At 38.0% G+C, this 25,135-nt stretch overlaps 1 protein-coding gene across 1 annotated transcript in view; it reads left to right on the forward strand.

Annotated features, from left to right (window-relative positions):
• The window catches only part of SLC25A36 (solute carrier family 25 member 36), a 33,324-nt gene extending 12,078 nt beyond the window's left edge, over positions 1–21,246 (forward strand). Inside the window, exons 3-7 of the mRNA XM_026854662.1 lie at positions 5,887–5,964; positions 8,681–8,781; positions 16,194–16,260; positions 18,661–18,950; positions 19,651–21,246. Coding sequence (XP_026710463.1) covers positions 5,887–5,964; positions 8,681–8,781; positions 16,194–16,260; positions 18,661–18,950; positions 19,651–19,844 — 730 coding nt within the window. The 3' untranslated portion in view covers positions 19,845–21,246. The remainder of the gene's footprint in view (positions 1–5,886; positions 5,965–8,680; positions 8,782–16,193; positions 16,261–18,660; positions 18,951–19,650) is intronic.
• The last annotated feature ends 3,889 nt before the right edge of the window (positions 21,247–25,135 follow it).

Below are 25,135 nucleotides of genomic sequence, written 5' to 3' on the forward strand. Positions count from 1 at the left end.
AATATTGCTCGGGGTACCCCCAGTGCCAATGCCTTCTGCCAAAAATGATTCATTCTTGAATTGTAAAATCGACCTGATTTACCCTGGGGCAGTTTAAAGTCTGTATGATGAGGCTGCCTGGGAAAAAGTTTCTGACTGACTTGCTGAACCCTCCGGCTTCCATCTTCGCCCCCACCCGGGTCAGTCCAGCCCATCTCTTACCCATAAGCAACCAGATCATGTAACACTTCTGCCCACGTTAAGACGTGTACGTGAGGGTTGGGGAGGCTTTCGCTGGTTGCATTCAATAGCTCTTTGCACCCTTTCTCTGAGGGACAGGACATGTATCTTTAAGGCAGCCGGGAGCCCTCTAATAAGAGCTCTAAGGTGGCTGGGATCCACTGGCGCTGCAAACAGGATTCCGCACCGACCCCACTCATACATTGCCTGAATGCAAGCAGCCTTTTGTACTGCCTCCGCCAGTTCCGAAGTCCCATTTACTTTAATGGTAACGGGTTCTCTGCTCTCCTTAGGGTCCACACCCTCAGCCCAGTAAGCCACTCAAGATGTTATCGACTGGTTACCCGCTGGTCCATCACTTAAAAACACTCCAGGACCCCAGAAACCTCCTGCCTTTTCATCACTCAACATAATTCGATCCCCCGTCCCCGTTAAAGAAACTCTCCACAAATACTCAGTTTCAGTTTCACCTGGCTTATGTGAATATTTAACTTGAAGCTCACCGAGCTCGGATCCCATCCAGGGGGTTGTACGGACTGTGGTTCGCTGTTTCCCACCTTGTGGACCTGTGTGCCTCTCTGTTTTAATGACAGGTCGCACCTGTCTTTCTTCCAGTTCCTCTGTTTCCTCTGAGCCACTTTCATCAGACTCTCCCCAAGTATCTCTGTCCCACTCTTCAAGATCTACACCTGTAATTAACTTCTGAATCTGAACAACACTAGGAGGTTTTTTTGCTTGTGCCAGCATAATTTCAATTTTTCTTTCTAATAACTGCCTTCTCTTTCTCATAATAATTCTGTCTTTAAATGATCGATTTCCAACTGCTCCTGTAAGGCATCTTTCTCCACCATTACAAAGTAATCCTGCGCCTGAATCAAATAGGCACCTAATATTGTGCACATTTTCCCTTCGCTTTCGCTTATCTACCAGCTTCCCCAGCTTTATTCTAATTTTCTCGCAACTTCCACCGGATCGAACCACCTCTTCTTCACCCATTGCACATTTGGGGGAGAAGGAGCACAACTATATCTCTGTAATATCTCCTCTATCGACATCCTGCCGACTATGCCAATTGTTACGGATGCTCTCAATTAAACAGCCAACCATAAAAAATAATAAAAAATTATTATAGCTCTCCGTAAATTACAGGTTTGAATGTCTGTGAGAGGAGAACAGAACAGCTTTCTAGGGTTTAACGGCAACCCAGAACACATAACAAATAACTCTAGAGGGTTTAACAGGTTCAACAACGCAGACAAAGCCCCGCTCCCTGGGGTTTAACGACATCCCCAAACGCCTCACAAAGCCCTGCTACCTAGGGCTTGGGCATTAACGACATCCCCAAACGCCTTACAAAGCCCTGCTACCTAGGACAATCCAGACCCAAGGCCCTTTGAGGATTTTCCTTAGGCAGCGTCCTGAACCAAGGGGAGAGTCAACTGCAGCTGCTACTCCAGGGGACAAGCTCCAAATAGCCCCCCCAGGGGACTCCATTTATATCCAGGCTGAATCTGACCTGTAGTCAAGAACAGCTCTCATTGGCCAAAGGCCCCAATTACCACGACCCTGAGAACAAAGGCAGCCCAAAGCTGCTACACCTCAGCAGCCAAGAACCTCTGCTTTCATTGGGTGGATGCACCTGCCACAGTATCCAGCAGGAAAACGTGTGTGGCCGCAGTTAAACTTAGTACAGACCACAGGCAGCGTTTACTCTTGGGGAGTCAAGCTAGCCCGTTTTGGGGAGGTGCTTTCAGTATTTGTGAATGAGGGGAGTTTTTCTCCAGAAAGGACCTGCTACTATTTCTGGCATTAGAAAGAATTGGATAAGACTTGGACCAGTTATCTTCTACCCCCAATTAATCAGAAGTAGTTTGTAGAGAGCCCCTTCTGGCAGTTGCAGTGTAGGATTTATACTAAATCTGGTTAGAGGATAGGATTTGCTTAAATGGAGGTTATACCCAAATAGGTCCTTGAATCGAAAGTAGTTCTTATCATGGGAGTTATGATTTGGGGCCTTTTTACATATAAGAGTCTGATCAATGAACGTGTTTTGAACAGGCCTGTGGGAAGGAAGGGCTCAGATTGTGACAAGGAAGGAGAACTCCATCCAAAGCACTTTTCTTATTGGCTCCTCTTGGTAGAAGTTGAGCCCTTTAGCTTCTTCCCCGAATGTTTGGTTATGAATTTATCTTCTGTTTAGAAATGTATCTGAAGGAATAGCAGCATGAACAGATGTTTGTTTTGTATGCCCCTCTGCTAGAAGCCTGCTATCCTTTAAACCCCTTTGCTAAAACCTAAAATAACTGGGTATTTCCAGGAAGCAAATTCAGACTAAGGTAGAGGTAGTCCATGATGAACTTCACTGGTGGTCTGTATTTGTTTTGGAGGGATTTTTTTGTAAATCAGCTTCTTAGACTTGTTGTTTATCTGTGATTCAAGAATATGTATCTTCTGCTGCTTTTGTTCTTTGCTTAGATGTGTTTTCTTCCAGGTCAGTATCAAATAACGGAGATGCCAAGTAACTTTTCTAGGTTTCAATTTAAATACAGTAAATATGGAAAAGTCCCAAACGGCATGGTGGTGGACTATGACAAGGAAAACATGTAGGTGTTGGACATAATTATTCTTAGTTAAGGGACTAGGGCTGTTCATGGGAAAACCAAACTGAATCCTTCTGTTACTCTCATGCCTTTACTGTCACTTGATACTTTGACTTATGAGTGTCAGGGTTTGGTTGTCTCCTCTCATACCAAATTCAGTGCAGTGCTCCAAGCCTCATGATAACTCGGTCTATAAGCAGGATGAATCAGGCAAATGATGTCCGAATTTCAGTTAACTGACTGCTGTGGAATCACTTCTGCATCTTAAGCATCAACAGAGGTGATTTCAACAGAGGTCACCTGTCAGGAAACAAACTCAGAAGAACTGGTACAGGTGACTGCATTCTCTGGCAAAGAAGTGAATTCCCATGTTAGATATCTGTGGTGTGTATCATGCTGCAGATGCCTCTCATAACTAACCTTGCTGATTTTAAATCCGAGGTCTTGATAATGGAAATCTGACCAGCCTCCCAGTGCAGGCTTCCCAATGTGACATAAGCAGGTCAGCTGAGGCCATATGGAGCATTTGTGCTGCTCTGCCAACCATGGATTTGCCATTTACTGCTTTCAGTAAACAGTGCAGGCTGGCTATAGGATCTACTCTTTATTGCAAAAAGTTTGTGGTTTATTTTCAGGGTATGCTCTGGAACTCCTGCAGCTAGTGTCTGTGAATGCAGAAGAGTGTCAATAATTACCACCATTATAATCCTGTCTGCTGCAACCTCTGTAACTCTTTGTTACTCTCTCAAGTCTTGGGACACTGTAGGTGCAGAAGAAACAAATAGACCTGGTACACTTCACTCCAAAGTTTCTCTTAAGATTCCTGCTGCTTTGTATACATGCATGTGTTCTATGTGCATATATACATGTGTAACGTGGTGGTAGTGATTTTTAAGTAGTGTTTTAAGTGGACATAGATGATGTTAAATGGGTTCAGCTTTGCTGTAATCTGATGCTGAACTCTGTGATATGGTAAGATTTTTTTGAATAATTCTTTCCATAGGATTAGAAATGCTTTGAGGATGACAGACATGTCAGTAATTTGTGTTTCCAAACAGCTTTTGCGTATGTGTTCAATAGTCCTAATTATTGCTGTGGAGCAATGCTACCCACATAGTGAAATTGTATCTAATTGTTATGAACATGAAGCTAAGATGCTGCTGGACACGTTATATGCCAGCATTCCTAAATAGTGGTGGTAGCGGTGCAGAACCACCGTCTTCTTTTTGCTTACTGAAAGCACATGTAAACTTTCAGTTTGATTTAGCAGCAGAACTGTGATGAAACAGTTGCTGGAAATCAGAATAGATTTGGAATCTCCTACAGTGCTATAGATGGCTTTCACCTGTTTGTTCTGATAGTAAATTCCAAACAAAATAGCCATTTATATAAAGGTAGTTTGCTTTATAGAGTAATTGACTTGTCATTAACCTGCAAGTCTCTTTGAAGAAGAAATATACGGGAGAACTATTTGTGTGTATTGGCCAGTGTTTCTAAATCAATAAGCACAGAGTTCTGTTGTACAACATCTAGTGAAGTAGTTAATTCTTAACTTTAAATCTGGTTCTAAAGCAGTTGCTAGAGCAATTTGCAGTAATGGGATGCAGATAGTCCTTGTTTCTTCTCCCATGTCCTACCATACTTCTTAAAATACTATTATCTGATTAGCATCTAGATCGTTGGACAGATTGATTTCACAAAATGTGGATATTAATGGATATCCTCTTACTGTGCCAAGGAACCTTGCTGCATAATGGTTTTCAACTCTTTCTAACAACCACAGTTACATGGGATAGGCATCCCAAGTGTTTACTTCTAATAAATACTAGTAATGCCTCATTTGAGGTCTCAATTCACTGGTCATATCCCTATATTTCTTTGTAACTCCCACAGAGATGGAAGGTGACACCACCCTGCCACCCAAGCAGTCTTTCCAGAGCTCTGTTTGTAGTGGAACTTATACTACGAGATGTTAGGGCTGTACTGTGGTTGTGACTCTCTACATGGGTCACACTCCTTTTTCAGTTAATCTCAAACTTGAGTTCCGTTGCATGATGAGATAAGGATTGTCTTTTCTGGAATGAGTTGAAAAGAAAAAAAACCACTGGCTCTGCAGCCCAGCAGGAGTGCTTGGGTAGGAGCACACAGGCAGCTGTTAAGAAATGATAGGAAGGAATCCCTGCCAGCCTCAAGGATGGGCGACTTCTCTGATGGGAGCTTTCTGTTTCCTTTTACTGTAGTCAATCACTCTATTTTACAGACAGAATAAATCTAAGAATGTGTTCCTAGTTCAATACTGAATAGATTTAAATCATTTGTGAGGATGGAGAAGTCAGGATTTTTTATCTGAAAGGCTGCTTTCCTCTAATTTCTGACATGTAATTTAGTGTACTGTTAGGAGTCATGTAGTACCAATCCAGGGCAGTACGTGCAAAGCCATGTTGAGGTTTCTGTCTCTGAGAAGGGTAGGTAATAGACTGCAAAAGATGTCCCTGGCTGGGCAGTGGAGCTAACATCTTCCTGAGCTGCTCTCAGAAGGTGTATGACTTGCTGTAACTGAACCTTCGTAAGTCTCTCTCCTCCTCTCTTGCCCTTCACCCCCTGTTCCTCCCACCCCCCAAAAATTCCCAAACATTGGGAGCTAAAGGGTAATGAAAGGAATGTAAAATAGGATCAAATATTTTTGTTTCCTGAACAATCCAACCTACAGGAATGTGAACATACCCATCCTTAGTAGCTTCTCCCTGATAAAAGGACACTTTCTTTAACTTTCTAATGACAGATAACTTGGTGTATGTATATGTTCCTATCTTTGAGGTAAGTCTGCATTGACATCATATTTTTTCTGCACTGAGTTCCTAAATTTCTGTGGCAATAGTGGAATTGTAATGAATGTTATTTTATGCTGATTGTAGGAAATTATTACATTTTCGTGGTCAGCACTGCATTGCCAGTTATTATGGAAATTTTACACAGACTAAAGCTTAAAATGATGTAGTTATGGTGGTCAGTGCATTCCTTAATTTTGATGTGAGTGTTACAGTACTGTCACTTTTTTGTTTTCTAGGATGATCTTGCAAAAGGAAGGTCCTCGTTCTCTGTTTAGAGGGCTGGGTCCTAATTTAGTAGGCGTTGCTCCTTCCAGGTAAATACAAACGTGTACAGTAAATGAAATAATTTTGAGGAAACGTATGTTGCTATACATAATTTAAAGGATATAAGGTTTATTTAAAGTGAGTTTTGCATCTGCATTTGTAAATGCTTAATAGCAAATAATCTTTGGTTCCTGGGGTAACTTTGTGGTCTGAGAAATTGGGCCACTCGTACTCCACAGCTCCAGTCCCACATCCCTGCACCAACCGTCTCAGCATTTACTGTCCTATATGCTACTGTAATAGTATTCACAGTTGTGTACTATCCCTCACACAGTGTTTTGTCCAGTTATGAAGGAAAATGCTTAAGGAGTTGCTCATATAAACAAGAAATCTGTACCTTTGGAAGTACAAAGGTAGATTTAGCTTTCATTTAATCTGTCATCTTCAGGAAGCAGTTGTGTGAGTGTAGCCTCAAAACACTGGGTCTTTCCTCCAGAATTCTGGTGACACACAGACCACTGTCCTCCTGCAGTAGGAAGCCTGATCTGAAGCTTCAAAAAGAGGCAAGACTGTGTAGGATGACACACTTAACAGCTGTTCCAGAGAAAGCAGATCCAGTGGTGGGCTGGACTGCAGAGGATGCTGGGGCAGTGTCAGTGCAGCAGACAAGGGGTAAATCTGATGTAACTGGCAGTGGTACCGCTGCTGTCAGTTTCAGCACAAATACTCTAGCTACTTGGCTGGTGCTGGCAGTCAGTGAGGTGAAGATTATGCCAGAGTTCAAACTGGTCCTTACATACAAATGTTAGCCTAAGTTCAGTACAAAAATAGGAGAAAACCTGAGGAAGAGTATGTCAACAAAGTTGTGTAAAACTAATATAACTACTGATATAACTAATATAACTACTATATATAATCCTGGATGAGGCTATAGTTACTTTCTGGCCTATTACCTTCTATTCTGTTTAAAAGAGTGTTTATGTAGAGAGAATATATTCCACAAAGCTTTTATTTTTCCCTTGACTTAGTGCCCTGCTTTTGGTTTTGGTTCTTGTTTTTGGTCTGAAGAGAAGACATTCCTGTCTCCTGCACACCCATTTGGAGAGTATCTTAGCTTTCCTGCTTTAAGATATTTTGATGCTTCTGGAAAAGTGTATTAAACTGGATTGCATTCTGCATTGATATGTCTTTTACTTAGATCTGACAAATGAGGTGGTGTTCTGTAGATCTTCCGCATAAGAGGAAAATGTAATTCATTAATTGGAGTACTTTTAGCAGATTTTTTAAAAGGAATTAGGAATACTTGAGGTATTTTCTGGTCACTAATTTAGCATTGATATTTGAAGAAGCTGAAGTATTGCAGTAGCTTTCTTGGTTCTGGACACCTACAGGGTATCAGCACTTCCTAATCTGAAGAGCCTGTACTTTTGATAGTCCAGTCTGGTCTGAATGTTTAACGTTGATAGTACTTTTTTAAGAGTAATTTTTATACAGCAATGGATTCCATTTTATAAGTGACTATCCTCAATGAAAAATATCCTCAATTGCCCCCAAAATCTATTTCATTTTAGTACATTTTGTGTTAAATCTTCTAATTTGCTTCCCTTCTTGCCCCACGTGAAATACTTAGCTTGTTCTTTCTCCCTTCCCACCCCCCCCACACTCTCCCCCGCAAAATGTCAACCTGATAAAATGTGTGAGGTCTTATAAATAAGCACATCCTCATTTCCTTCTGGCTGACTGTCTTCATCCAGTACTTCATTTCAATTAAGCATTAGCTAAGTGGATTTAACAGCAGCTTTTTGTTTAAATAAGCTGTAGAGAATCATGTTTCATGACACATCCAGTATACTTAACTGAGTTCTGATTCCATTTTAGAAATTACACCCATGAAGCAAGCACTTTATCTTTTTTATAATAAAGAAAAACATGTTTGCACAGCTAATGAGGTTAATGTTCTGTTCATGAAAACTTGCATGTTCATTTTTTGTCTTGTATAGGGGTGTCTTAAGTTTAAAAAACCTGAGTTATAACCTTAAATGTGAAGTTTAATGTGCTTAAAAATAAGTTTTTTAGCTTTAATGAGTGAAAACAAGCATTTTTCTTAATATATTGCATTGACATTCTGACTTTTATGTCCAGCTTTATTTTGATACCAGCTCACAGACTTTGCAAGTTTTTTGTGTATTCAGAGAAAAAAAAAATCTGTGTCTATTCTAAATACAGAACTAAGGAAACAACATGCAGATCCCAGCCTCACAGATGTTCTAGCATTTAAAATATAAATATTTATAATTACTACTTATAAAGTATAACCACGTTATCAATATTTGCATCTTAAATGCCAGAGTAATAAGTGTGCTATTTGGTTGAAAAGAAAAGCTACTTACTTGCTAGTTATCTTGAAATAGTGATGCTATTGAAGTAAGTGTAGGTCCATTAGAACAAGCTTGATCTGCTATTAAAGAAATACAGAATCATTGCCATGTTTCTAATTAACTTTCCTTCCCCTCACTAATTGTCGGTTGGAGTTGTTGTGGAAGAAAATTGTAAGGTATGATCTTTTTTTTTAAAACTTTTTTTTTTTTTTCTTTTCCATTCCTAGAATGGTCCCACTAGTTGGCAAGAGTTATTCCTAAGTAGTTTTTTACTGAGGAACTAAGAGTTTGAGCCCAGATTGTCTTGACTTAGAGTACTTAATGGCACCACTCTTCAGGGTATCAACACATAAAATGTAACCTAACTTGGATTTTGTTCTAATTTTAGAGCGATATATTTTGCTGCTTACTCGAACTGCAAGGAGAAGTTGAACAATATTTTCAGTCCAGATTCTACCCAGGTACACATGATTTCAGCTGGTGTGGCAGGTAAGGATCTGTAACTTTTTAGCTTCATTCTAGAGTCATATATACAAATGAGAGGCAGCAATAAATGTAGAAAAAACAAACCAGGAAACTTTTCAGTGATTGAATGCTTTTTGTAGCATTTACTTTCTTTGGCCTCTCATTAAACAAGCTATCTGGAGAACATGTGCATGAAACTTTACACTCAATGTTAATGAAGATCTTTAACTGCGTGTGTGAATAGTTTTTTCTAGGAAAGCTTGCATGCCTCCTTTTCCAACTGTAAATTTGTGAAATGTAAAATGGAAGCTTTCAAAACGGTAACTTTTTGCTTTGCGAGTTATAAACATTGCACTGAATTCTAGTTTAATGCTTCTTAATTTAGTTTTTATACTATTACTTTCTGTTACAGCTTGGTGTATCTGACTTAACTTTAGTTATTCTGGAAAATGCATGCAGATATTTGTATAAATTATATGTAATGCTTCTCCTCCTTTGTTCAAACACCCGTCTGTGAAGTTTGCTCTATTACTAAAATGGGCCAGAAGAGCAGATTTTCATAGTTTTGATGTATTTTCATCTCTGGAAATAATTTCCTATTTTATATCTGCAGTGTAACTTTGTTATATGTCAGCAGCTACCAATATTTCTTGCTTGATTTGTATGTTCTCTGCTTTGGGATCATTAACAAGGGGAGTTAAAGGCAACTGAGCTGAGTTATGGTCATGGCCTTGTGCTGGGGAGACCAAAACTTGGGCTGGCAACACTTTACCTATTGTTGTCTGTGTCTTCCCTACACAAAAAAAAAAAAGAAAAATCATTTTTTTACTGTATAGGCCTTAGACACTTCACAGATGAATTGCGGCAATTTTATGGTAGCCTGTTTAAGTTTCTAATTCCTGTCAAATTCTATAACCAGTGTATATAATGTGAGTACTAGCAATCTGGAATGGACTGCCCAAGGTGATATCAGAATAATGAATAGGGTTAGTTTTTCTATTTAATACTTGCTAATAATCTGACACAAAGAAATTGTTATATAGCATAGAAAACTTAAGTGACGTTAGCTTTATACTTAAATAACACACGCTCAGAAATGTGGTGGCAGATTTTTTAATCTTAAGTGATGTAAGGAGAGCTGTTTTGTCTTAAATCTGAGCACTTAAATAGTGCTCAGATGATGCAGTATTTTTTATCACCTGGAAACGTGCTTTTTGTTTGTAGGTGAACAGCATGGGGAATGGGATGGAAGGGAATTTCATGGGAAGTTCATCCTAATCAGTTAATTGCTTCAAGGAAAATGAATTGTCTTTAACTCTTTGTCAATGGGATAAAACACGTCTTGAAATTTGGGGTCGAGGAAAGTATGGGTAATGGAAACAGGGCTGTCTTCAGTTGAAGACAACTTGTGTAACTCATGCAGTGCTGCAGACAAAGGTTAAGTGTTCCTTATCTTTGGAAGTTACTGCCTTCGTTCTGTAATGAAAACATCCAAGTGCTTACAGACACACTGTAGTTAGGCAAGGAGTTCTGTGTCTGCTTATCAACTTGCTTCCCTTCCAGAAGGTTAGTATTATGCATTTGTACCTATGACTGCAGGAGACTGAGGTAAATGTATTTGAGCCTTAATTCCTGTTCGCCTTTTTTTACATTTGTATACAAATTTTAATATTGAACAACTTTTGTAGCTGTTACCTTTCTCAGATTTATTTAGTTCTGCAGTTGTATTTCTGAACCATGTAGCCAATGAAACTGACTGTCCAGTGCGGGTTCACCCTACAGGTCACAACTTTCTTGGCACTGTTTATTACAGACATTCTCTGGAAGACCTTTAGGAGAAGGGTCTTTGACAAACAGTTTCTCAGTACTCAGTAATGGCGATATTCTGTTTTATATGAAAAGGACTGCAGTTAAAATTAACAGTGTTTTCTTGGGAACATGCTAACCTTGTTTTTGTAATTCTAATATATTTCAGAAAATGCACTTAAAGCAACTATTAACAGTTTTACCTGCAAGGTTTGTATTGTTATATGATACAAATCAGCTTAAGGAAATGGCAAAACAGGGCCAAGATCGAATGTGAGCTCTTAATTGGTTGACTGAAACAGGTTAACACAGAAGATCACCATAATATTTGCTTTGGAACACAAGATTTCAAAATTGGCAAGGTGGATAAACAGTTCTAATAATTAGCAAAAAATAATCAGTATTGGTTTTTTCTTTTGCAGCTGCCATTGGTTTCAGTAAGGAATTGAGTAACAGTCTTAAATGAGGGTTTTTTTGTTTGGATATGACCTTTCCGTTACGTAAAGGCTTCTCGTACCTAACAAACATGAGGTGGTGTTTGCACTTAAAGCTTTTCCTGTAGGTTGCTAAATACAACATTGATGTAAAAATACAATTTAAAAAAATCTGTAACTTACTGTTTTATGGAAGTACTGTAAGTAGTGAACTTTAGTCAGCTTTAAATACTGTTTACTTGTATCATATGTTAATACATAAATATCTCAGGCTAGACCAATGCCACTGTTAAATAAGGATTATTTTATGCATATGGCATTTTTGGGAGTGAGAAGCTGACGTATGGTATTTTAAGCACTTCTGTTTGTTTTGAGGCCTGATTCTTCCTTCTCAAGGTAAAACATATTTTTGGTTTTATTAAGATTCTTTCAGTAAGTTTGTTTTATCCCAAGGAGGATGAATTATGCATATATTAGTAACTGATGCCTTCTGCAGTTAGAAATTAATATTTTTCTCTTGCTGTGTGCTAGCTTCCAGCATAAAATTCATGTCACCTCATACCTAAAATACCTGTGTATTGACATGCAGAAATACTTAGCAATCTTTTTTGCTTACTACTTGGCATACCACATTTCTCTTTTTGCAGACTTGGACAGTGAATATATCTGAAGCATACTACAAGAATGAGAGTGTTTGCTTGTGTGAAGATAGTTTATATCTGTACACTTTGAAGTTAGGCTAAATTCTCAGATTCACTATAAAATCTGCCTTCTCGTTGCACTTACTCAACCTTTTTTGCCACAGAATAAAAACTGTAGAGAACTGAATGAGATACTTGGTGCCTCTGTGGCTTTCTGATTTGCCTTTTTAATAATTCATAGCCTCATTCAGACAACATGGTTGCAAATCTGCTGCAAAACTACTTTGCCTTGTATGCTGTTGCTGTTCTTGCTAGAACTCTACTGGCAAACCAACCTAAATGTAGATTTTCTTTTTAATTATTTTTTTTTAAATGGGACCACTTACAGAGATACCATACTTCTCAAACTTTTTAGTAGTATGTGCACAGTTACTTAATACCAAATAAAATGCATATTTAGTTCATTAATGAAATTAGAAAGATTGATTTTTATAAGGTATCTATCTTGCTTTTTCAGTCCTAAGGCAAGGTTAACATTTTTGAATGATATTTGGGAGGGAGTGGGGAAGGAGGAGGTATATAGGTAAGTATTTTGAAAAATAAAATTGAACTGCTGCAAATGAGCAGAAATTTCAGTACTCAGTGCATTTTACACAATTATTTTAATATCTGTGGCCTGTTCTGATTATTTTTCTTTCTTTTTTTCCTAAACTTTTACCTGAAAACAGTTAGATCTCACAATAACTAATACACAAATCCTTCCAATGGGATTCGATTTGTACACATGTGTCTGATGAGGTCACTGCTTGTTGTTATGATACAGAAAAGCCTGTGTCTATTTTAGGCATTTACTGTACATTTCTCCCGTGAAAAGAGTGAGATCGTGTCATCTCATGCTCCCCATCCGCAGGTCACTTCCTGCAGAAATATGGACTAACTTAAACCTCGTGAGTACTGAACTGAGCGTCTCTTGCAGCCTCTAGTGTAAGAACCACACATTGGGTTTGTAATATCTATTAAATAAACAAAATAAGGGGAATTAACTTTCATTATCTTGAACTCAGATGATGTGCGTTGTGCAAAGACATCACTCTCCTTGACTCTGTTAAGAGTTACTTTTTTCTGTGCACTTCAGGGAAAGGTGGAACATACCTTTCACTGATAGCTGCTACTTTACTTAGCTCTTGCTAATGAAAAGTCCCTACTGGGTTAAACAAGGCCTTTTGGGTTTTTTCAGTGTCCCAGAGCTGCCTTTAAAATGCTGCAGCTGATACTCTGTGTTGTCACTGTTATTTCAAAGACCTCTTTTCTTTTTCTTTTTTAATATGTATATAACCTCCTTTCTGTCTCTTTCTGTTTTCTGTTTTGGTTTGGTTTTATTTTACTACTTTGGATTTTTGATTCAGCATTCCATATTCACATGCGTCTGTATCAATTACATTGGCTTATAGATTAAAAAAAACACCCTAACCTTTAAAATATGATGCATAATAGGAATACCTGGGATCTTACCTGTCAGTAGCTGGTATAGCTGAAAAAGTAGATTGAGATAATTCTGTCTGAAACTGGGAAACAATTTCATAGAAGAAAATAAAACAGAAAAGTACAGGAGTTTCTGGTATTGCCAAATTGATCTATACTTCTACTGAATCTGAAATCTTTCCTGAGGTTACAGCATATTTGATATGCATTGTAAGGCATTATAAAATTCACTGAGACAACTAAAAAGAAAAAAATAAAAGGAAACAATCAATAGAGCTTCATAGTAGTTGTTGAAAGCCCCCCACCTTTATTTTTTAATAAGTGCTTTTGCTACAGATTTTCTGTATTTAAAAAGAAAAGCTTATCTTATCAAAGATACCAAATGGTATGTTTCATGTTTTGGAGTGCTTTCCTTGGTGTCAGCATCACTCAACTCTTAATTTGTTTTTCTTCTTCCACTAACTTTATTTACTACATTACCTGTAAGAATTGAGCTGTAATTATTAAATCTTGAAACCTGAATTATTGAAGGCTCTTTGTTTTGAAAGTTTTGGTTCAGATTGTCATGCAATTTAGGCTTATGGCAGCCTTAAGGAAAAAAATTGGCTATGTTGCCAAGTGTCTGATCCTACTGTTAGGGGTGTTGCATTTAAATAATGTTTAGAGCAACCCAGGGAGTGCAAGTTTGGACAGAATAGACTGCATCCTATGCCAACCACCATTCCCTCGCAATTTCCAAGATGCTTTTCCCAGCCTGCCTAGAAGTATCAGGCTCCTGCTGTGGGTGAATATAGTCACTGCTGCCACTCAGACGCTGCCTCTGATCTCACCTACATGTTTCCTGTTCCAGATTTAGGATCTACAGAGACCTTTTTTCTGGGTTGAATAGGAAGGAGAAAGGACTGAGCAGAGAATGCTCTAACATACAGTCTAGCAGTAACAAAATTCCAAAGCATGCAACTTAAATAGGAATGCAAATGATATTTTTTGTCTTGTTCCCTTGTAATTAAGAAATAGGAGGGTCTTAAGAACTAATTTTGGGTTTTAGGGAGAAGTCTTTCCTAGAAAACATGCTCGTATGGGAAGTTAGTAATCTTTTCCCCACTTTATTTCAAAGCCTTTGTTGCAGTCCTGTGCATTCCTAGTGCCCCTCACTGCACTATAGATATGGAAGGATTCTGATTAGAAGTAAAAGAAAATTTAAAGCTTAGTGCTAGTATAAAGAAGTAAAAAATACAAGAATGATGTTTCAGTTTAGTTCAACCCAGAATCAAGTGCTGTTGGAATCTGTGGTGTTTGTTGCATTAAGTGACAGGTCAGAGGACTCTGGCTAGTCAAACTACAGAACTTTTTTTGCAAGGTGTAGTATGTTTTAAAAACATCCCTTGCCTGCTTATGGCAGAGTAGTTCCCTGATGCTTTGAGTTTTTATGTAATCTACCTACATGAAATACAGGTATAAAACACTTTTGGCTTCTTTGGATTTCACTCCATCATATGAAGGGCTATATATGTACATAGACATACAAAAAAAAGAGTAGTGTATCAAAAAAAGTCAGCCCCTAACCTTATTTACTACATTATTTAATGTAATTTATTTAATTATCTACTACAGGAAGTTATTTATTTAACAAGCTTGAGTCAGTTTAAAAATCTATTTAATAAAAAGATTAAACTGAAATCTCTTAACACGGTTTTGCTATTTTGGCACAGGAATATAGCTAAATCTTAGTAGCTGTTAAGTCTTGTAGTTTGTCTTTAGAACTGTAACTGAAAATCATAATGACCTGTTTAAGATTTGGGGATGGGGGTAGAACAAGCCTTAAAACAGTTAAGATCCTCTGGCATTTCTCTGAGTATTGCAGTCATTTATGTGTGCAATGTAAACCTAGATTGTGATTGAACAGAAGTAACATGTATGCCAGCAGTTCTGCTAAATATATATATGTAAGCTGTTAATGATCTCGATAAACAAGCTTATCAATAGCCTGTTCGTTGTACAAGTACTGTGCACCAGATATGCACTGAACAAGGTAACTCTTTGTTGCTTTCCCACAACCCCAGTCCATTCCCTCGCAGGAGGGCAGCATGTCTTTGTAGTGATATTCAAGTGTGTCACTTAGATAGCAAGTGTCTAAATTTATCATCTCTTGCCTGGCCATGTTCCAGCTCTTCCCTTTTCCTCTTCTTTCCCGCAGACATGACACCTCATTAATGGTGCATGTGTGGTATTACCACTTCTAGATGGTTTTTTATTTTACTTTTTTTTTTTTTTTTTTTTTTTTTTTTTAATTTGTTTCCTCTTCTCTTTTTCTTCCTTTTCTTTTTCTTTAGTGAACTGAAAATCAAAACTTTAACCCTTAGCCCTTATGCAAGCCTGAAAAGTTGCTGTCTGTCTGGATAGTTTGAAGTCGTATTATTTACTTATCAGTTTAAACACTCATATGCTTGTAAAAGTATTCCTAGGCCAACCAACAATCTCTGCTTTGAATACTAAAGAAAACATTAGCACTCAAATTTAACTGCTCTTTATAGTTCAGTATTAAAAGGTCTCTTAACTTACAGTAATACTGCCTTTTAACTGCACCAAAAGTAGTATTTACTCAGTCTGCATGCTTTTAAACTCGGATTGTATTTCAGGTAGCAAATTAAATTGACACAATGTTTTATACCATCTCAAATTGCTATAGCTGTATCTGCAATGTACTCTTATTGACATGTTTGCCAAATTGCCTAATATTAGCCTAGCTAGCTTTGCTGTTCTGTGGTGTCAAAACAGGGTTGGTATCAATAGATAGGCAGAGAAATGTACACAATTGGGCTTATTTTATATGGGATGTCCCTTGCTAAGAATCAAACCTGGTCAATATTAATGTAAAATTTAAAAATAAGCTAAATGTTTATTGGCTGTATGGATTCATAAAATATCAGTGAAGGGTTACAATGGGTACTTTCTAAAAATCAGTATAGTCCGAGTTTTTGCATCTACTGTACCTTACTGTGTGCGTTTCAAACTTAGATGCAGTTGCTCTTGTGATACTATCACATCTAACTTTTCTTTTTAAATATTTTAGGTTTTACTGCGATCACAACAACTAATCCCATTTGGCTAGTAAAGACACGATTACAGCTTGATGCAAGGTATAGTGACAGTGGGAAATCTCACTGCTGCGATAAGATTTTGCTTAAATATTATGAATCTGTTCTGCATCCCTAAATGGAATATTTCTTTAAATGTCCAGCTTTTGAATTAGAAAGTTGATGCTGATGAAGTTACACTATTGTTTTTCTCTATTTTAATCTCTATATTCTGAGGCATGCTTGAGAGACACTATACTAGACTGGCCAGCAAATTTGGAATGAACTACAAGGTTAATGGTCTCATTAAAATAATGTTTTACCAACCACATGCTTATGTTTTCCTTCAGTAATACATTCTTTGTTTTCAGTTGTTGAGCTAAACATTTCTGAAATACGGATTTAAATATTTTAGAAAAAGTTTAGAAAAATGCCTGAAACATCTGGGGTTTAATTTTTTACATGCAATGAGCTCTAGCCTATAAAAAGGGGAAGACTGCTTTGATGGATTGAAACACGGGAATTGTCCTAATGTGGGCTAGTCGGTAGTTGTTTAGACTTCCTACAGAATCAATTACAGAAACTGTTTGTTATTACAAAACTTGTAGTGAAGTAGAATTTTATGGAAAAAGAGAGGAAGAAGGACCTTTATATTCCCATCTATTTAAAGCTGTAGGGAGAGACTGATACGATGCAAGTGTCTCAGTGCAGCTGTCTTGTTCATTTTATAGACTGTCTTACTGGAAACTTAGCATGCAGTATAAAATTCTTTCTTCAGCCATCCTAAATGAGCCACATATTCCTATTTTGGAGATCTGTTGGACTTCCCATGTTCAGTGCAAATTATCAATTTTCCTCTTAGCAGGCAAATTTTCAGCTGCAAGGTGACTATACTAAATATATCTTAGAACTAGTTTTACTGTGGATTTTTTTTTTTGTGATGCCATTGTATGATTGGGGTGATGATTCCATGACTATTTCCAAGGGGGTTTTGGTGCTATGTGCAAACAGATAGCACCTTATGCCTCTGCTTTTTTTTTTTATTGCATAATTAGTTAAATTGCTTAAACTATAGGACTTTAAGGATATTAGGGAAAATTACAGATTTCTCCTGCACATTATTTTTTTACGTTAAAACAAGTACACTCTTTGTGTGGAAGACCTGAAGAAGGATCTTCTAAATTTGTGTAGGATACTCCAGTTATGTGGGCTAGTCTAGCACATTGGCTTGTGGGATTATCCTGGCCTGATCTTGTTTCTGTTGAAATTCTTCTCAAAAATCTCTCTGATCCCAGTAAGAGCTGGAGGAGGCATGTGTTTTATTTCCAAAGTGAAATTTCTTTGGAATTCAAAACAATGTTGTGCATCAGAAGAACAAACTCTTACCGGAGTCTGTGTGTCAGTGTACCTGTCCAGGTGTGCCAGGGACATATGGGACTGAGCTGTCCCTGGAGATGCAGCTGTAGGTCCAACTGCTCTTGACAGTTGTTCTTTGACTCTTCCCTTGTCTGTTAGCAAATCAGTGCCATCCCCCAGTTCTCTGGGGGGTGGCAGCATCTGCCATCTAGCTTATTCAAGATTTGATTTGCAGCTGTATGTGCCTGCTCTTTCTCTTTGACGGTATCTGTATGAGTTACTGCAATTCTTACCTTATTAGCTGTTTTGTTCTGTGACTCGCTCGCTCAGGAGACCTCTGCTGGCAGAATCCATATGCTTCAAGTGCCTGCCCTTGCTGCTGCAGTGAAACATTTTATGCAGTGTTGTAATGATTTTGCATAGCTGTGTACAGTATGCAAAGTGTTTCAGTTTGCACAACTGAATTCAGTAAGTAAGCTAAAAATGGAATAAGATTTTATTTACCAAATATTGTCATGCAGTCATATCTAACGAGCTTTTTTGTTGACATCAGCAGTGGCATAGGTGAATCAAGTAATAGCTACTGGTGTGGTCAAATTGGTTGGTATGCTCTCTTTAGATAAATCAGTTGTTTGCTGATAGCTGTGATGCTATGAGGCCTGCTGTTTGAACTCTTAACAGCTCTAATTACCATGCTGTGGAGCTCTTTGAGGCAAAGTTTAGGGACATCCAGTCTTACCATGCAGAAGAAAATGGTCTCTTTTTTTTTTTTTTTTATGAGTCACAATTCATTTGGGAGTCTGTTTTCAAGCAATTCAGTCCTTTATTCAGTAAGACTTGGGGAGGCCTAGAGCTGTTCACCTTGTCTGTGATGCTTTTTGTCACCAAATGAAGTTTGGCTTGGATTCAGTGTGTTACCTGTGTTTGGTGCTGAAGGCCTTTGAGAATTCAAGTTCTGTGTGTTCTTAAATGTGGCTGAACTGGAGCACCTCAGCACCAGTGTTGAGATGTTTCTTAAGTCTTCTTGTCACTCAAGCAAAATTGCTTAATTATTTTCCAGTCTCCAGTTGCACCAGCTTGATACGTGTTTTGTTCTCTCCTTTTTAGGAATCGTGGAGAAAAGCGAATGAGTGCTTTTGAATGCGTTCAAAAAGTTTATCGATCAGATGGTATTAAAGGCTTTTACAGAGGAATGTCAGCATCCTATGCAGGCATATCTGAGACTGTTATTCATTTTGTTATTTATGAGAGTATTAAGAGAAAACTGCTGGAGTGTAAGACTGCTTCTGCCATGGACAATGAGGATGAATCTACAAAAGAAGCTTCAGACTTTGTTGGAATGATGATGGCTGCTGCTACTTCCAAAACTTGCGCAACATCAATAGCATATCCCCATGGTAAGTGGGGCATGTACAGCTGAGAGCCTGAATCAGATTGATCAAAGGGAGTCTTTTCAGTGATATTTGTGGCAGACTGGATCACTTGCTTAGGAACTCTGTCTAAAGCTTTTCACGATTCAGCGAGTCAACATGAATATAGTAATCAGAAATGGAAGTATTTTGAAGTGGATATCTATCATGACCTCTTCTTAGGCAATGTTTATTTTTCCAAAGGATTTGCCAGGGTATGGCCCAAAGTACTTAAGGAAAAAGTCCTTTTTCACTTGGAATCTCTCTGTATACTCAGCATAATTTGCCAGCAAGTTCTCATCCCCTTTCTAGGAGAACAGGCTGTCTAGTTTGGTTTTCAGTTGCACTTCATTTTCTTGTGAAGTATTTGTTGTATACCTTAAATTTGTTAATGGATTGATTACTTCATTAGTGGCAACTTCCAAGATAAAATGTAAGCCCAAACAGTAGTCCTCTTCTGGATTTTAACTAAGCAGATTAACTTTCCTTGCTTAGTTAGATATCTAATACTGTCAAAAATTTAACTTGTTTGCCTCTTAGACATCTTCGTCCTTTTTTAAATAGTACTTCTGAGATTGGTAACTTGGGGAGGGGGAAAGGTTGTGTTTTAAAGTAAAATCACTAATTGGTTTCTGGGAAAAATAATGAAAAGTGGTGAATATAACCACATGTGGTTTTCTTTGTACAGAGGTTGTCCGAACAAGACTAAGAGAAGAGGGAACAAAATACAGATCTTTCTTCCAGACACTATCTTTGCTTGTGCGAGAAGAAGGGTATGGATCCCTCTACCGAGGTTTAACTACACATCTGATCAGACAGATTCCAAACACGGCTATCATGATGTCAACCTATGAAGTGGTAGTGTACTTGCTTGATGGATAGCGGTGTGACAAGGCTTCCTAGAAGAAGATGGAAAATGGAAAGACTGGAGTGGACCATTGAATGTCAATGCCAATGTGGTGGGCAAAAGGAACGTTATATCAGGAACATGCAGCTATGGACAAAACAGGAGGTTGATTGTGGGCAACTGAATAATTTTGCTGCCTTATTGTATGGTCTTTTAGCAATGTGACAAACGGGAACTGCCCCTTAGGGAATGCCTTTTATACATCTCTTAATTCAATGTTGTTGCTTTCTTTTGATCTGTTAATCTAGAAAAAGCATTTCAGTCATCTTCAGAGACCTGATGGGTGAAGGAGAGTGTGTAAAATGTATTCTTGGGCAGCCTTATTCACTTTTCTTAGTGATTGCTCTAAACTACATACTTTTTGTTCTGTTTTACTGCACAGTAATCTGTTGGAAGAATGGGGAAGACAGTACTTTCATACCTTATCATACCTGAAACTTCCATTCAGTTGCTCTGAAGGTTCATGAAGAGACTGAGGTAGTAGTCAGTGTGTAAAGTTTTCCATATTGCTACCTCAAGACAAAATATGGCACAGGGACCCAGAACAGAGTTATTTGTTTGTTCCAAAAGATGATACTTTGTGTTTTGGGTTTATTTTTTTTCAGTTTGAGCAGTGTTGTAGGTTAGTGAGAGAGGATCTGATTTTTGAACTTTTCAGTTTATCAGTCTGTTAATATTGGTGTACATGGATTTCTAGTTCTGCCAAATCATCATTTTTCTTTTCTGGAACTTTCCTTAAGTAAGAGACACCTGTGAAAAGTTCTGCTATATTATCAGTTTTCCTTGCCAACCTGTCAGGTCACACAGCTAAGGAGGAACTTGCTCAATGCTACTTCATAGCCTTTTTAAGGATTCTTAATGTGATGAGAAATCTCATTTAGTCCAGCCTGCCCTTTGTGAAGACAAGATTCACTCAAATAGTTTCATGCTACCTAAGAACAAGCTGCATTACCTTAAAATGTCTGGTAAATCCTGATTTAGATTACCAGTATCTATGTGGGAGTACAGAGGGAGAATACATACCACCATGGCGAAGGTGACCTGAAAGCAGAAAACAGTTGAAGTTGTGATAGATCTCTTTGGTGCAGCCAGCCTCCATGTAGAATGGTGGAGAAAGTTGTAACTGAGATTTTCTTGTAAGCATTCCTATTGATAACTGCTGTATCACTTATTCTAACTTGAGCCTGTGCACTAAACTGCAGCTGACAGTATAACCCTGTCCTCCAAATTGAATATTCAGGCATTGTTTTAGTTGTTCTATAAACCAGTTGCAAAGCAGTGCATTACATTCAGCAGTGAGGCTCAGCTAGTTTATTCTGTCATAATTTACAGATTTTTTTCAAAATCATATACAGCTGGAGTGTCAAAATCAGAAACTTAATGTTACAAGAAATTGTACAGCTTTCCAAACAGATATCTTTTATCTGCACCTTGAGTACTTCTCAGTCTGCATCCATGATCCTTATGAGGAAGATGATCGTTATAAATTGAGGGCAGTAACTTTCTACATATAAATGCTGCTACACTGGTGTGGACAGAACTGTATTATCAACTCTTCTGGTGCGGTACTTCAGTACACTTTAAACTGTGCATTGTGTGCAATGGCTTTATTTTATGAATGACTCCTTATGCACTTTGTGGCCTTCTTATGGCTTCTGATTTTTCTTCCTCTTACTGGTTATCTGTAGTCAAACTGTGTTCAAAACATGCAGTTTGGGTTTTAAAGCATGTGGTTTGTTTTCTGTGTGAGCTGTGCAGGATAAAACATTTTATGCTGTAGATCCATAGCATCTCTGCTGCAGTAGTTCTGTAGGCTGTACGTAAAAGCTTGAAACTTACAGAACAACTAGTCTGGGGTTTTTTCTCATTTGCTTTCCTTTATTTTGACCCTTGTCATGTTTTCCATACCATGTCAAAGTATTTGAGTATTTCATGCAGTTCTCTGTACTAATTACTCATCCTTCTGAAAGCCACCTATAGTATATACAGCAACCTTGAAGTGGAGGCTTAGGTATACTGACTTCCTTCTCCTTGGAAAAACGTTACCTCACCTTTTTAAAGACAGCGTGGTCTGTGATGTGACCAAAGGTGAACTTGATTATTTTAAAATGAGAGGGGAGTGTTAAAGTGTGTGTTCTAAAGCGGGTTTTTTCTAGTGATCTCTCTAGGAAAAGCTAGAGTATTCATGACTCTGACCTAAGTCTTGCTGCAATGCCATTGTTCAGATAACTAAGTGCTGGAATAGCTACTTACTGTAACTTTTCGTTCTGTAGAAAGTGGATTACTCCTTCAGGATATCCAGATTATTTAGTGATAGCCAAAATTTTAATTGGCAAAACCAGGATTTGGCATTGGAGTTCATGAATACAATTAACACTTGGATTAGTCTAGGCTTTGAGAGCTACTCTCCTCTGTTGGATATGTTCTCACTTGGCTACATCTTCATCTCCCATTAATTCACTGGGTACCATGTGTGTGCCTTGCCTGGGTGAGAACCAAACCCCTGGAGTTGATAAGTAGAAAATGTTGACAAGGACAATTGAACATGGGAGACAACAGCAAAAAAGAGACAATCAGCTTATTATTCTACCTTTTTAGTGGGTGTTTAAGCAATGTTTTAAACTTCAAACTTCAGGGGTGATCCTTTTTTTGGCTTGCTTTACATAAAACATAAACCTAATGTTTCTTGGGATTTTGGGGTTTTTTTAAACTACCAGGAAGTACAAAGTTACCTCTGAAATATTTTCCAAAGATCTTTAAATTATTTATATAGTTTTCTTTATTATAAAACCTTAAAGGAAATAAGAAGATGCTACATTCAGTAATATCTTTAACTACAAAACTGAAAGGAGTGCATTTAAATTTTCTTGTAACTTAAAGGGTCACCTTGATTTATATTTGAATGTAGTGTATTTGTCACCCCTTTCTGTGCTAGAGGCAAAGATCTTGGATGTCTGAAAAATTCTCAGTAACTAATTTGTTTCCTTCCTAGATGAAACTTAAATGTTACTGCAAGCTGTGATTCAGCAACCAGTTAAATTTGGGACATGCTGCCAGACTGCAGTTTCCTGACCCAGTCAAAAGATGGCACTGGAGCATGCATTCATCTGAGGGAAAAGCGGCTCCTCTGCCAGGGCCTGGCTAGCGCGCTCTGTTACAGTGAGCCGCTTGGCACTGAGTGGCTGTGGCATATTGGACAGGGCATGGCAAGGTGGCCCGAGTTCGGAAAACCATTAAAAAATAAATAAACAAAAACAGGCCAACCAAACAAAAAAACCACCCCACCACCCCAATCAGATTTCAGTGAATGCAGTCACATTTCTCAGCCTTTCTATTATCCACTCAGTCCCTGTAGAGCTGTGTGAAAACAGGCGAGTTGTGGTGTGTTGTAGAGGGTTCAGCCCAACCTTTAAACTTGATAGATCTGCTGTGTCTGTCTGGATTTCTGGTCTGCTAGTCTATGTTGTTTTAAGTGGGTTTACACTAGGGATTTATGGAGTTTTATGGTTATTTTAATTGTAACCGAAACATCAACCTGTCCACTTGTATATTGACATTGCACCTACCTAGTTCCCTGTTTACATAATGCACTCCATATATTTCCTTTCTGATTGAGCTGTTTGTTCATGACAGTTTCTACTATTCTGCTTTTGTTCTTATAATGACATTTGTAACATTCCTCAGACTGTAGCTTTTTTAAAAGAATGCTTCCAGAGAGAGAAGATTGGAGAGCCTTTATAAATGTTGCTTTCTGTTTAAACTATTAAATTTTGGAAAACAAGCTGAACACTGAAGTGTGCCTAGGTAAATGTACTACTTTTTCAACTTTGTCTGTTAAGACTCAATTATGTAAGTTTTTTCAGTTCTATTTAAGAGTCTGCCTACCCTGCATATGTGAACATACTTTTATGCCCCTGGAGTCATAGCTAAACACTCACAAATGACAGTTTGAGAATACTTCAACGTTCATGTGAGGTTTGCTATTATTTTTGCATACATGTAGTTGGCTGTAAACTCTGTATTTGCTCTGTATTTATATAGTTAACTTTTTTGTTTGGATTGCTTTAAGCTTCAAAGCAAATTAAAACGATGTGCTTCTATTCAAACGTTGCCTTCTGTGCTAAACTGTACACTATTTTTAGCCTTTTAATTAATTTTTCTATTATTGATATATACCAGTGCCTGGACAGTTGTGATTAAAAAGTAGCAATTCATTAGGAGATTCCAGTGAATCATTTTATCTTGTGCTATTTTATAGTAGCTGAAAACGGTGTATCTATATTGTACCTATAATATGTTCTTTTTGGAGGAGTTCATGGGTGTTTTAAACTAGTTGGATGTGTTCTTGCAGTTGGATTTGAATACTGTTACCTTTGCAGAACTATTACTGTGTCAACTGAGATTCAGTAACTAGTGATCAGAAAACTAGTGTCCATTTAAAGTGCCATCTAGCACAAACCACTGCTGACAGAAATGGAGGGCAGTAATTCCTTAAAATGTTCAGACTTAATTGCATGGGCAGTTATAATCAAGTTCTTGAATCACAAACATTATTCGATATCTTTTCTCTTAACAGTAGGTGTTTCATCTGAAGTTTGTCCACAGAACGTCATCAGAAATCATTCTGCAAATGTATATGTAGGTTTTGGTGATTGTATGCTATGGTTTTTTCCCCTTGGTGTGTGTCCTGGAACCGATTCCTTTGCAGCCTTTAATAAGGATCTAGGCTTGATGTCTGATTCGATTTTTTCAGCTATTCAAAAATATTTCAAAACTTGCATTAAAACAGTACATCTGTAATTATTTTTTTTTTTTCCCTTTAGGGGTATTAATGTGCATTGACCTACCTTGCTCTGCTTCTGAGACTTTCTAGCTTCCAGGTTAGCCAGGCTTAGACTTAGGGTAAGTCTTCTAGAATCAGCATGGGCAACCAGTGTGCTTATCCCTGACACATCTGAAATTATGCCTCGAACGGGCATAATTGTATATACTTGATCTTTAACTCTCCAAAAGAGACACATTGGCAGGGCAGAGCTCAGGTTAAGTGTTTGGGGATCTTTTGACATTTGTGCTTCTTTAAAACCCCTTCTGCTGGGGGGGTTGTATTAAGCTTGCCTTAGACAAAAAGCATGTATATAAAATGAAAGTCCATTTAAAGTCCTAATTGAGTTGTGGCTTGGCATTAATGCCGTAGTGTAGCCTGAGGTAGGTGCAACCTAAAAGCATGTGAGGTTTAACAAAGATCTCTTTCACAAAAGAAAGCCCT

Source organism: Athene cunicularia, assembly GCF_003259725.1.
Source record: "Athene cunicularia isolate RWA chromosome 9 unlocalized genomic scaffold, athCun1 chr9_part1, whole genome shotgun sequence".
Classification (NCBI taxonomy): domain Eukaryota; kingdom Metazoa; phylum Chordata; class Aves; order Strigiformes; family Strigidae; genus Athene; species Athene cunicularia.